The sequence below is a fragment of the Panthera onca genome, chromosome C1 (assembly GCF_046562875.1).
Source record: "Panthera onca isolate mPanOnc1 chromosome C1, mPanOnc1 haplotype 2, whole genome shotgun sequence".
Classification (NCBI taxonomy): Eukaryota; Metazoa; Chordata; class Mammalia; order Carnivora; family Felidae; genus Panthera; species Panthera onca.
The window spans coordinates 44,037,783-44,050,834 of record NC_138346.1 but is presented as its reverse complement, the minus strand read 5'-3'; the positions used below and the strand labels follow the sequence as shown (position 1 = coordinate 44,050,834).

Genomic DNA, 13,052 nt, shown 5'->3' with positions numbered 1-13,052 from the left:
CCAGTTTACAAAATACTGGCAATCACAGCTCTTTGTAACAGGCATGTTCAAGCCAAGTCTATAGGAGATCAAATTTCTATAAACTTAATCTGACTTCCCCCTGTCATTGGTATTATAAAATCATAGATACATTCACACAAAAAAGAAAAAGCTCCTAATTACCTAAGTTGAAGAGTTTGGTGACATGGTATGAAACAAGAAAATGCTAGCTTTCACCTCCATTGAAACAGAAAAGTTTCATTAATATAGAAATAAATATGGTAGCCAGGCTTAGGGGATACTGGGAGTACTTTTGAAAAAATCCTAAAACTTTGTAGCCCATTCTCTCCTGCCTGGGACTCTCTTCGACTTTCTCTTCCCTGGGAAGGTAATTCCTCCAAAAGCAAGGAAAGGTGGACTCCTAGTTCTAATTCACCAACTCAGTATCAGGCCTCAGGGTTATCAAACCTTTCCGAACTTATTCTTCATCTGTATACCAAGGACTCAGACTGGACTCATCACTAAATCTCCTTGGAGCTTTGACATGTTTCTATAGCCCACTGCTTTTAAAATGTAACCCTTTTTCTTGGGCTTAAATTTCAACAATTTCTAGCAAAACAAGGTTATAGCATCACATTTCTCTCAGAATTTTATTGATGCCTAACAGGTGATACACTTAAATCTGAAAATTCCTTACATGTTTACTAAATGAATTTGTATTTTACTTTGCTTATGCTATAAAATTATTAGCCATATAAAGGTAGTTTATTTACAGTCTCTGTAACTTTTAAAAATACCAACGAGTGCACGCTCAATAAACTGTTATATGAGCCTGGGAACATTTTGACTAAAACACAAAATCCAGGTCATACCTGAAGATTACGCTTGCTTTTCCTTATGTTATGCTGCAACAAAAAATTATTTTCCAAAGAAAAGCGACTGTATTGATCATCCAGCTGTGATAGGAGGTCATGAAAACGGATGGTGGCAAATGAAACATCATTAGCAGCATGCTCCCTAGGAGATTTGAAATTTATACATTTCATTTTAGAAACTACTTTAAACGTACAAAATAAACACTACTTTCCTTATTAAAATTATTAAAAAAAACAAATTTTAAGTGTGTTCTCAGGTTTTGCTCCTTCTAAGACTGATGTTGCTTTCAGAACAGCAGTTTGTACAATTTTTCTTTTTTTTTAATTTTCTTAATGTTTATTTTGAGAGAGAGAGAGCACGTGCATGTGTGCACAAGTGAGGGGGTGCATAGAGAGAGGGAGACAGAAGATCTGAAGCGGGCTCTGCACTGAGCAGAGAGCTTCATGCAGGGCTTGAACTCATGAACTGTGAGATCATGACCTAAGCTGAAGTCAGATGCTTAACTGACTGAGCCACTCAGGCACCTCTAATTTTTCTTTTCTCTTTCTCTCTTTCTCTCTTTCTCTCTTTCTCTCTTTCTTTCTTTCTTTAGGGGGAGAGAGAAAGCATGAGCAGGGAGAGACAGAAAGCATGAGCAGGGAGAGGGGCAAAGGAAGAGAGACTCTCAACGATGCTCCAAGCCCAGTGTGGAGCCTGATGCAGGGCTCAATCTCACCACCAATCTCACACCACGAGAGCATGACCTGAGCAGAAGTCAAGAGTCAGACACTTAACCAAATGAGTCACCCAGGCACCCATATACAATATATTATGCACAATTAGCTTGAAAAATTCTAGAACTCTAAATTGTGCACAAAACTCTTAATGCTAATTTCTGGAGGAAAAAAGACAAAAGGGGCCTTCACTCCATATTGTGAATACTTTTAAAACATTTAAAATTTTTGCAATCAACAAATGGTAAAATTAAAAAAAAAAAACCCACGTATCAGTTTTTAGGGATATCCCCCTAATTTTATTACTTAGGAGTATGCATCATAATTAAATGGACAAAACAGCATACAGCATAAAAGTACTTAATGACTAATGAATTTAGCTTTGTAGAGACACATGCCATTTTTCAAACCAATACATTTTTCTGCAACAGTAGTCCCAAAGGTCACAGTGTGATTCATCTTTTAGTCAATGTTTTTCCAAGTCACTTAATCAACAAATTATTTTAAAAGCATAGAAAAACTTCGAGTGGGCTTTTCTTACCAGTCTTGCTTTTCTAGCCACTGTGCTAGGTACTGTCTGATTTCCATGGGAAAACTGTCATCATAGAGCTGGTGAACCTGTTCCAGGAATTTGGAGTCAAGCTGTTGAAGCTCATACCACTGAGACATCCTATAAGGGAACAGAACACAGGTCGTGAATGGAACACCATAGTTCCAAAGAAAGCACATCTAGCGTTATGCTTTCTTAAATATATATATTTTTTAAGTTTATTTATTTATTTTGAGAGAGACAGAGACAGTGTGAGTGGGGGAGGATCAGAAAGAGAGGGAGACAGAGACAATCCCAAGCAGGCTCTGCACCCCCGGTACAGAGCCCAACATGGTGCCCGAACTCATGAAGCCATGAGATCATGACCTGAGCCAAAACCAAGAGTCAGACGCTCAACCGACTGAGCCACCCAGGCACCTCTGCTTCTTTAAGTACCTTAACCCAAAACATAATTTGTCTCTGAGATATATTATTTAAATGGTGCTTATATTCTGAAACCTGTTTTTTACTGAGGTTTGGGAGTTCATATTTTTTTCTTCTCCAGAAAACACATCTTCAGGCCTTTGCTCAAATGTCAAAGGGAAACCCTTTCTGGGCACCTTTTTTAAACTGACATCACCTCTCACTTAGTCGAATACTATCCCTCTGCCCTGATGCATTTTTCTCCATAGCACTTACCACCATCTAACCTACCATATGCATACATATTTTTTTAATGTTTATTTGAGAGAGAAAGAGAGAGCATGCATATGTGTGAGCAAGCGGGAGAGGGGTAGAGAGAAATGGAAAGGAAAGGGAGAGAGAATCCCAAGCAGGCTCTGCACTCTCAGTGCAGAGCGTAACCCCAGGGCTCAGTCTCACAAACCGTGAGATCATGACCTGAGCTCAAATCAAGAGTCAGATGCTTAACCAACAGAGCCACCCAAGTGCCCCTATTGTCTTTTTTATTTTGATTACTGTCTGTTTTCCCCACACAAAGGGAAGAAATTGGAAGGTGGGTGGATTGTTCACCACTATATCTCCAGAATAGTGCTGGGTATATAATATGCCTTCAAAATGAATCTGCACTTTTATCAAATAAAACATGGAAAACATTATTTAATTACATTTGCTTTAGGACAAATCATAAGAACTTTCCACAAGCTGTCCTCTTAAAAATACAGTACATTTATAATTTAACTCAAAGAGTTTTAAACTGGTATTTTATATTTTGTGATTCATATGGTAAAATGAATTATTTTTGTCTTCTACCTTTTAAAAAAGATGTATTTTCTTTTTGGCCTACTACAAACAATAAAACTGGCACAACTCTTAATCTCAGTAATAATTTTTATTTTTATTTATTTTTTATTGTTTTTAATCAAAGGGCTTTATCCCTATGCTTTTTTTTAAATTAATTTTTAAAAATATTTATTTATATTGAGAGAGAGACACAGATTGTAAGCGTGGGACGGGCAGAGACAGAGGGAGACGCAGAATCTGAAGCAGGCCTCAGGCTCCGAGCTGTCAGCACAGAGCCTGACACGGGGCTCAAAGTCACAAACTGCGAGATCATGACCTGAGCCAAAGTCAGACCCTTAACCACTGAGCCACCCAGGCGCCGCTCAGTAATAATTTTTAAAGACTGAAACAACATTGTGAAATATAATTTCAAACGATAAAGTAATACTACCTATTTGGATAACTGTGAGTCAGTTTTTGCACAGCAGTTCTAAGGAAATGAAAACAAAAACCTGATTTAAGGAAGTCCTCACATCTATGAGGAAAACAAAGAGCCTCTCATTACCACAGCGTAATTTAGGATTAGTGCACAGCTGGCAATATGCAGAGTGGGTATATATGAATCTTGTCTTCCCAGGCCTCTGAGGAAGGGTCTGGATTTTTAAGCAGGGTATGGAAGAGTCACGAGTCCTGGCTGGCCAGCACACATGGGCAGGCATGAAGTCATGTCTACTCCACGAATTTCCTTCCAAAGAAAAGTAAGGATATGGTGGGACTATAAAGATAGTTGCCTTCACAAATCCCAGTAGAAATGGACACAAACCCACCCTTTTGGCACACCTGCTGTAGGAATTTGATTTTTCACTTCAAATTAATTTTACCTGAGTGGGAGATTCCAAATCTGTGGCTCTCTCCCATCCTGCAAGGTGTTTAATAAGTATATGCCTAAAGTAAATAGGCTGGCCAGAGCGTCAGCCAGAGGGGGTACAGCACCTCTTATTACATGCATGACCTCAGGAAACTCACTTCCCTATCAACGGTGTGGTTGTTAAGACTGGATGAACTCATACAGACACAGCACCTGGCATGGAACAGGCAATTAACAAATTCACGTTAACAAATCTAGAAGCCATATCATCTTCTCACAAAACCTGTAACCAACGCAAGGAGTGACATGATCATCCCCCAGGTACCTGGCTCAAATTCCAATGTTAGGCTGACTCCCCCTCTATAGTCTCAAGACCTTGGGTTGATTTCTGTGGCCTACAAAGGGTTGTTTGGCTAGGGTCAGCCCACAGTGATCCCTGCAGTCTCCAAAGGCCTGCAACCCACACAATGGCTAAAATATGGTATATTATGTGAACTATTCACTTTGGGTTGGGCTGGGCCCTGTTAGGCCATCCAACCTGGCTAATCACTGTGGGGGGGCGGGATGTGGTGGTGGGGGGGGGGGGGGGGGAATGAGGCAGGAGGCAGATACCTGGGTTTGCAGAGGGATAAGTTTAGCCCAGTCCCCAAACACCCCTACCCCAAGCTGTCAAGCTGTGCGGTGGGCAGGAGCTAGGCTACCAGGGTGTGGGACATAGCCCATGCCTCTTCTGGGGTGTTGTTCCCTTCCCGTGTTCTGTGAGGAACCTCCTGTCTAGGAGCTTGTTCTTTGAAGGTTGCTGGACCCAAAGTGGCCACAGTCAAGTGCTCCCAGCCCATTGGCCTGATTATAGGGTCCTCACTTGGACAAAGGGGAACCACGCCCCACCTCCTTTCCCATCCCTTTGGATTTGTCACCATTTTGCACTCTCAATTTTTTTTAATGTTTATTTTTGAGAGCGCAAGCAGGAGAGGGGCAGAGAGGGAAACACGGCATCTGAAGCAGGCTCCAGGCTCTGAGTTGTCAGCACACAGCCCGACGCGGGTCTCGAACTCACAAACTGTGAGATCATGACCTGAGCTGAAGTTGGATGCTTAACTGACTGAGCCACCCAGATGCCCCACCATTTTGCACTCTTAACATCTGCCAATAAAGATTGTCTATGCTAAAACAAAACAAAACAAAACAAAACACTCCAACACTATCTTTCAATCCAGCCTCCTGCTGTACACATAGACCACATCCCTGTCTTGCTCAAAACTTCTAGTTTGCCCATTCCTAGGCTGATTTGCACCCTTACCCTATTTTCATCCATTAACAGAGCAAATCATTCACCAAATTCTCGATAGTGTTTTGGCTATGCCCACCATTTTTACTTTGCTCCAGCTGTCACTCACCCTTGAAAACAGCCTCCCCACAAAGTTCTGCCTCTCTAAATCCTACCGGCATTCAAAGGTAGATACGGTGCCCCCTCTTCCTAAAGCTAAGACCCATCCAGAGACAGCTTTCTTTGACTTGTGCCTCACTGCATTCTGTACCCTCTATTACACCATCAGTTCCTTATTAACCTCTATGATTTCTCCCCTGCATAATGTAAGTTTCAGAGTTGCTGGGACCATGTCTTCTTACGCTCTTTTTGTTTAAGCATTCTCTGTACATTGGACGGTGTCCTGCAGACAGTATGTACTAAGTTTGAATTAAAATCTGGTATATTTCATAGTGAATTAGAAAGTAAAGGGCCAACCATATTATACGTCAGTCACCAAGTTTGAGTTCTGCATCCTCATTAAGCAGCGGTAGCATACTGGATTGTGCTGGAGGCTCATCTTATTTCTGTCCCATAAAAACAACCTCTCCAACTTACACAAACAATATCCAATGCAGTCAACCGTATATATATATATATATATATATATATATATATATATACACACACACACACACACATATATATATGCACATATATATATACACACACACACATACACACAAACTCTTCAGTATTAGACACAATTTTTTCAAAGACTAATATGGGGGTTTGCAGGAACTTTTATATTCCTGAAAGACATTAAGTTCCTTCCCAACACAGGGCCCGAACTCACAAACCAGGAGACTGTGACCTAAGCTGAAGTCCAAAACTTAACTAACGCTTAACCGATTAAGCCTCCGGCGTCCCTACATTCCTTCATCTTCAAACACAGATGCAGGGGTGCCTGGGTGCCTCAGTCCCTTGGGCGACTGACTTGGGCTCAGGTCTGATCTCACCATTAGTGAGTTGGAGCCTGCGTGGGGTTCTGTGCTGACAGCTCAGAGCTTGGAGCCTGCTTCAGATTCTGTGTTTCCCTCTCCCTCTGATCCTCTCCCACTCGCACTCTGTGTGTGTTAGTCTCTCTCCCAAAAATAAACATTAAAAAAAATTAAACATAGAATCAGAATTAAATTTCCAAAATTATGCGCTCATTCATTTGCTTCCATGAACAATTACTGACCTGTCACCTTGTGTCCCAGCAAGGGGCTAAGGATCCAACCCAAACAGCAGCTATTCACGTCAGGTGCCAAGACTGTTGGGTTTGCATGCACAGGATGTGAGCGTCTAACCTAGACAGCTCTCCAAAGATGGCACGCGGCAAATGAAAACTTTTCTGTGAAAAGAAGAAAAGATGACTGTGGTGGAAAGGGGCGGGAAGGAGGAAAAGGTGGAGGTAAACGGGGAAATGTAGTGTTTTATGTGGGAAAATTCTATTTCAGAAGACATCTTTACTGCCAGAGCACGACTGCCAGGAACAATCGAGTTGTCACCAAGAACACCTGTGATAGTGGGTACGCATTCTTTCCGGGATGACGGATTTACCTGCAAAGCCCGTCCTCTCCGTCCGGCTACCAGGCCCCGACAGGGCGGTCCTGGCATATCACACCCCGGCACCCGGAACCTCATGCCTACTCACTCTGAGCGCTGGGTCGGGCAGCAGTGGGCGGAGGAGCAGCAGTGCTGCCTTTCCCGGGCTCCCGGGTCACCTCTACTGGGTCTGGGGTCTAACGGGCGTCGTCCCGGGTCCGGCGGAGCCACTCCGCAGACTCCGTGCAGGAAAACGAAAGTACCAGCTGGGAGAAAAGACTGCACCCGGCGCCCCGCCTTCTTCCGCTTCCGCCAATCACCGAGAGGCTGCTGCAATCCGCCAATCGGACGTGGCTGTTCCGCGGGCGGGCTCTCTCCCCTCCGGAGCCGCCGCTCTGCCAGCCCGCGAGGTCCTTCCCTAGTCTTTGAGACGAGCCCCGCGGTGGGGGTTGGTTGACGTGAAGCTTCCCCTGTGTGTTGCAACTCGGCGGACTGCCGGTTACCTCTAAACATTTTAGAGAACAAGTAAAAGGAAGTCTGTATTTGCAGAGGCCCAAACTTGAACCCAAGACAAAGGACACAGGTGGGGACGTTGTCTTTCTAGAAGCAAAGTTTAGCAGCTGACCTGCGTGTTGTTGAGCCCGGGGCGGGGGGCGCTTTTTCTGTCCTCACCTTACTGGACCACTCAGAAACAGTTGGCGTCTCCATTTCTCAACATTTTCTCCATGGCCATGCAACGACATCCTGCTTGTTTCTTCCCACCTCTCAGGCACACTTCTTCATCTGTGCTTCACTCCACTGCCAAACCGGTCAATGTTAAATGTTGTCAGGGTCCAGATGTTGGTTAGCTTTACCTACATTTCTCACACTGTCAGTGATGATCTCACCCACAACTTCAGTTTCCCTCTAGATGTGAAGGGCTTCTACATGTGGATTCTGTCCACACCTCTCCTGTAAGTTTCACACACGTGTATAGTCTTCACTGGACTTAACACATGGATGTCTAGTAAACTCTGCAAACTAGTTCTATTCAGAACCAACTCATCATCTTTCTCTTCAAAACTGCCACCTCCCTTTTTTTTTTTTTTTTTTTTTTTACCTAGAGTTAGCATGTGTCAGAGAGCTAGGAGTCATCTTTGACATTGCCTTCTCCCTCACCCCCCACACCTGGTCCTCCAGCCTTGCTGATTCTTCCTGTTAAACATTCCTCAAGTCTCATCAACTTCTTTGCAACTCTTATACCATCTGCACTTTTTTCTCATTTGGATTATTGCGGTAGATTCCCAAATGGCTGCTTCACTTAAGCTCTTAATTCCACCCTTTTTTAAAAGTTCATTTTTGGGGCGCCTGGGTGGCTCAGTCGGTTGAGTGTCCGACTTCAGCTCAGGTCACGATCTCATGGTCCGTGAGTTCGAGCCCCGCGTCAGGCTCTGGGCTGATGGCCCAGAGCCTGGAGCCTGCTTCCGATTCTGTGTCTCCCTCTCTCTCTGCCCCTCCCCCGTTCATGCTCTGTCTCTCTCTGTCTCAAAAATAAATAAACGTTAAAAAAAAAAAAAGTTCATTTTTTTTTTAGTAATCTCTATACCCAACCTGGGGCTTGAACACACGACACTGAGATCAAGAGTCACATGCCCTACCACCTGAGCCAGCCAGGCACCCTGCTCTTAATTCCCTTTTAACCCATTCTTCTAGAACAGTTTGAGTGATTTTCTTTTGGATTTCAAAGCAGAGCATGTTTGCCAACTTGAAAAATCCCATGATGACTTCTTTTTAACGTCTATTTATTTTGAGAAGGAGAAAGTGCATACGTGCATGTGTGCCTGCACCTATGAGGTGGAGGGAGGAGCAGAGAGAGAGGGAGAGGGAGAAAGAATCTTAAGCAGGTTCCACACCCAGCGCAGAGCCCAATGCAGGGCTCAATCTCATGAACCATGAGACTATGACCTGAGCCAAAATCAAGAGTCAGACGCTGAACCCACTGAGCGACCCAGGTGCCCCTTACAAATTCAAAATTCTTAATAGAGCATACAAAGCCCTGGTTCCACTATCACTTTCTCTAACCCCATCTTGTGCCACTCTTTCCTTTCCATACTTCAGCATTTTTGTTTTTCAAATATGCCAAGCTCTTTCCCCAAACTCAGGACCTTCTCACCAGCAGTTCTCCATTTGGAAAGTTACTTGGGGCAACATCCCCTTCCCCCATCCTCTTTTCTGGCTAACTCATCTTTTATGTCCTAGCTAAAAACTCAGCTTAAATGGCACTCCCCCAGGTAGGCATCCCTGAGTCCAGCCTAGATTAGATCTTGGAAGGTATGCCCATATGATAAATTGACTCCTTGAAGCAGATGGAACTGGAATAATAAGGCAACTTCAGGTAGGAAAAGGATCTAAATAATTTTCCAGGGATGTGTTTATACATGTGTCTATTATTTTTCTCTTCCCACATCTATATACTTCTTCTTGTCACATATTCACTGACCTGTGATAACAATGACCCTTGTTACCAAAGTAGCAGCCTTCTGTAAAAAGAGGTGCCAGTCCACTGTAAAAAGGCTTTCCCCTCCTACTCACCTGCAGAAGGGCCCAGACCATGTTTGAGTAAATGTGACTCTAGGAAGTCAGCACTTATTATCAAGTTCTGTGGGTGTCTCCTTCCCTGTGCCTTTATCCTCCTTTGTTTTACCATCATTGACCATACTCTGTAGCTCTCATCACTTCAGCACTGGAATGTTACCATAGGTACCAGGTACACCACCTTCTTCCCATCCCTTTCTTCTCCACTATATTTGCCAAATTAAGTTCTCTAAAACTTTAACCACACTGATACACTTAATCCATGCTCAAAGGCCTTGACGGCTCTTACTGCATTTATGATAAACACAAACTTTGTCTACTAGTCTGGATCTTCCACAGAATGTCCTCACTTTTCTTTCCAGTCTTGTCCCCCACTGTCCCATTTACCCAACTAAACTCTATTCCCTGTCCCCCCCCCCATCCAAGGTTTTAATTTTCCTGTTTCTGTCCCTTTGCCCATACCATTGACGAGTACTGCACAAAGTAAATGGAATGTCCTGCCCCTTAGTCACTTTACTTATGAAATCTTTACCCAACTTTTAAAACTAAGCCGAAATCCTGTATTCTCCTTCTGGAACCACCTCAGACTGTGCTGATTAATCTTGTCTCTGAAATAACCTGATATATAAGTGTCTCTATTTATGTTGACAGTCACCACACACTCCCTATATAATGGTTTTGGAAGTGTCCAAGTCTTATTCCCTCTAAGATTCTAAGTTCCTGGAGGGCAAACTATATGTATTTTGTAAGTGTGATTATTTAATATGCCGACTGATGAAAAAGCAGCCAAATAAACCAAACCAACCAAATAAACAAACAAAAACTAGAGAGTCAGAAATACAAGACCCAAATGTGTGATGACTCCCTTAGAACAGTCAGTTTAGGAAACTCTATCTCTATATCAACAGTGTCAACTTTGCAAAAGACACAAATCTGGAAAAAAAATAAAAAAGCTAATACCATGTTCAGTAAATTGCCTTATTTTCATTTTTTTTCTTTCCCTTCCCACTCCTTGCCTCAGTTCACTTTGGCCTTGACATGCTGAGTAGCGGAATATAAGCAGATGTGAGGCACAGTCCAACCAACCTGAGACTTTGAATGGTCCATGTGATTGACTTGTCCTTATATGCTCCTTCTCTGCTCTAGGAGATGTCAGGCTCAAGCAGCCACTGCTCCTCCGGGTTGAGTCCTAGAAGAAACGCTGCGTGGAGCCCCCTCACCCACCCCCGAATGTACCAGAACTGGTCTAGCCTAACCACATACCCATGAGTAAGACGTGTTTATTTGTTGTCATTGTTGTAAGCCCCTGAGATTCCCTCTCCCCCCACTGAAATAACTGACTAATTCACAGATGACAGAATCAAAAGTCTAAATTATCTTGGGGTAGAATGTTGCTGTGCTGAAACCAACTGGATAAAACTTGAAACAGTAAATGCAAAGACGTGTATTTGAGTTTAAAAAAAAAAAAGGCAACAAATGACAGGGTACTCTTTGCTGCCAGTGCCCAGCTTCTGAATACCTTTCCATGTTGTATCTGGTAAGTCACAGCAATCAATCAGAAATGGCAGGTAAGATAAAACTTATTATTTGCCATCCCTCAACTGGCATTTATTTAAAGGACAAAGATGGTGAGGAGTCCAGATGCCAGATTTTATTATTATTTTTTTATTTTTAAATGTTTATTTATTTTTGAGATTGAGAGAAAGAGACAAAGCGTGAAGAGGGGACGGGCAGAGAGAGAGGAAGACACAGAATCTGAAGTAGGCTCCAGGCTCTGAGCTGTCAGCACAGAGCCCAACACAGGTCTCGAACCCCCAAACCGAGATCATGACCTGAGCCAAAGTGCAACGCTTAACCAACTGAGCCACCCAGGAGCCCCTAGATGCCACATTTTATGATGAGTTATTGAAAGCACTGTAGTAACTCATAAATTCCCATGATGATACAGTGGAAAGATTCTTAGAAACCATCCCAAACCTCCTATTTGAAGCAAATTTATTTTTGCTTGGGGAAGTCATCAAGACAGTATCATTCCTCTTCTTTTTTTTCTAATTTTTTAAAAAGCTTATTTATTTATTTTGAGAGAGAGAGAGAGAGAAGAGAGAGAGAGAGAGAGAGAGAGAGAGAGAGAGAGAATGAATGAGCAGGGGAGGGGCTGAGAGAGAGGGAGAGAAAAAATCCCAAGCAGATTCTGCACAGAGCTCAATGCAAGCCTCGAAGTCACAGACTGTGAGTCCATGACCTGAGCCAAAACCAAGAGTCAGACATGTGACCAACTGAGTCACCCAGCTGCCCCATCATTCCTATTCTTCATTCATCCCTTATATTTCCAGTCGCTCAGTTCTATTTATTTAATTATATCTACAATAACTAGTAATATAAAGAATACAGTGCAGCCTACAAACCAAGGCAAAAAGATATTATCAGTTATATAATTCTCATTAGAATTAATTAGGAAGGATGTTTTGGTAGATTGTTTTCAATAATGGCCACATGATCCTCTTCCTCTTATGCACTCATTTGCAATGTGACTCTGTAGCTGCTTCCAGCAAGAGGCAGGGATGATTCTTCCACCCCTCATATCTGGGCTGACTTGTGACTTGCTTTGACCAATATTGCACAGCAGATGTGACATTGTGCCATTCTGAGCCTGGGCCTCTGGGGCCTCACAATACTCCATTCCACAAACCCTGCCCTGCCTCCAAGGCAAGTCAGCCTAGCCTGCTGCAGCACAAAAGCCCACGCAGAACACCACTGAGTCTGCAGCTGTCAGGGCTTAGGCCTCAGGCAAGTAAGACAGCAAGATCAGAGATCTGACCCAGATAAGCAGAACTGCCCAGTCTACCAGAGACTCACAGGCAATGATAAATGGTTGTTGTTTTATTCCCCTCTGAGTTTTGGGGATAGTTTGGTTTGTTACGTAGCAATAGATCATGGATACAGATCTTATGGGGGAAAGCAAAGCATCCTACTACCGAATTAGAAAGTGGATTTCTCAGGTGGTGCAGGACCATTGTCCTGCAATGAAAAACTTACTCCCTCTGTGTTTTGTCTTTATGGTCTTGGCCTGTCTCAAAATGGCAACTATAAATCTGATGAAAAAAATCTATAGTACCATATTGCATTTTAGGCATATTTTTCCAATGTTGTAGTAATGTTGGTAACTGAGATATCTAATTGTAGGAATTACACTTCATCAGTAGGAATTACACTTCATTGGTATAAACCATATTTGTTGATCTGTTAATATAACAGGATTAAAATAAAGGATTTCTAAACTTTTTTTTAAAGTTTATTTTCAAGACGGGGGGGGGAGGGGCAGAGAGAAGGAGACAGAGGATCAGAGGTGGGCTCCACACTGTCAGCTCAGAGACAGATGCAGGGCTCTGTGGGGCTAGAATTCATGAACCATGGATCATGACCTGAGCTGAAATC

At 43.0% G+C, this 13,052-nt stretch overlaps 1 protein-coding gene across 1 annotated transcript in view; it reads right to left on the bottom strand.

Annotated features, from left to right (window-relative positions):
* STAT1 (signal transducer and activator of transcription 1) overlaps positions 1 to 7,321 on the bottom strand; it is a 41,587-nt gene extending 34,266 nt beyond the window's left edge. The window contains exons 1-4 of the mRNA XM_060622437.3: positions 7,153 to 7,321; positions 6,697 to 6,849; positions 2,110 to 2,238; positions 852 to 996 (exon numbers count right to left, since the gene is read on the bottom strand). Coding sequence (XP_060478420.1) covers positions 852 to 996; positions 2,110 to 2,237 — 273 coding nt within the window. The 5' untranslated portion in view covers position 2,238; positions 6,697 to 6,849; positions 7,153 to 7,321. The remainder of the gene's footprint in view (positions 1 to 851; positions 997 to 2,109; positions 2,239 to 6,696; positions 6,850 to 7,152) is intronic.
* Positions 7,322 to 13,052: the final 5,731 nt, after the last annotated feature.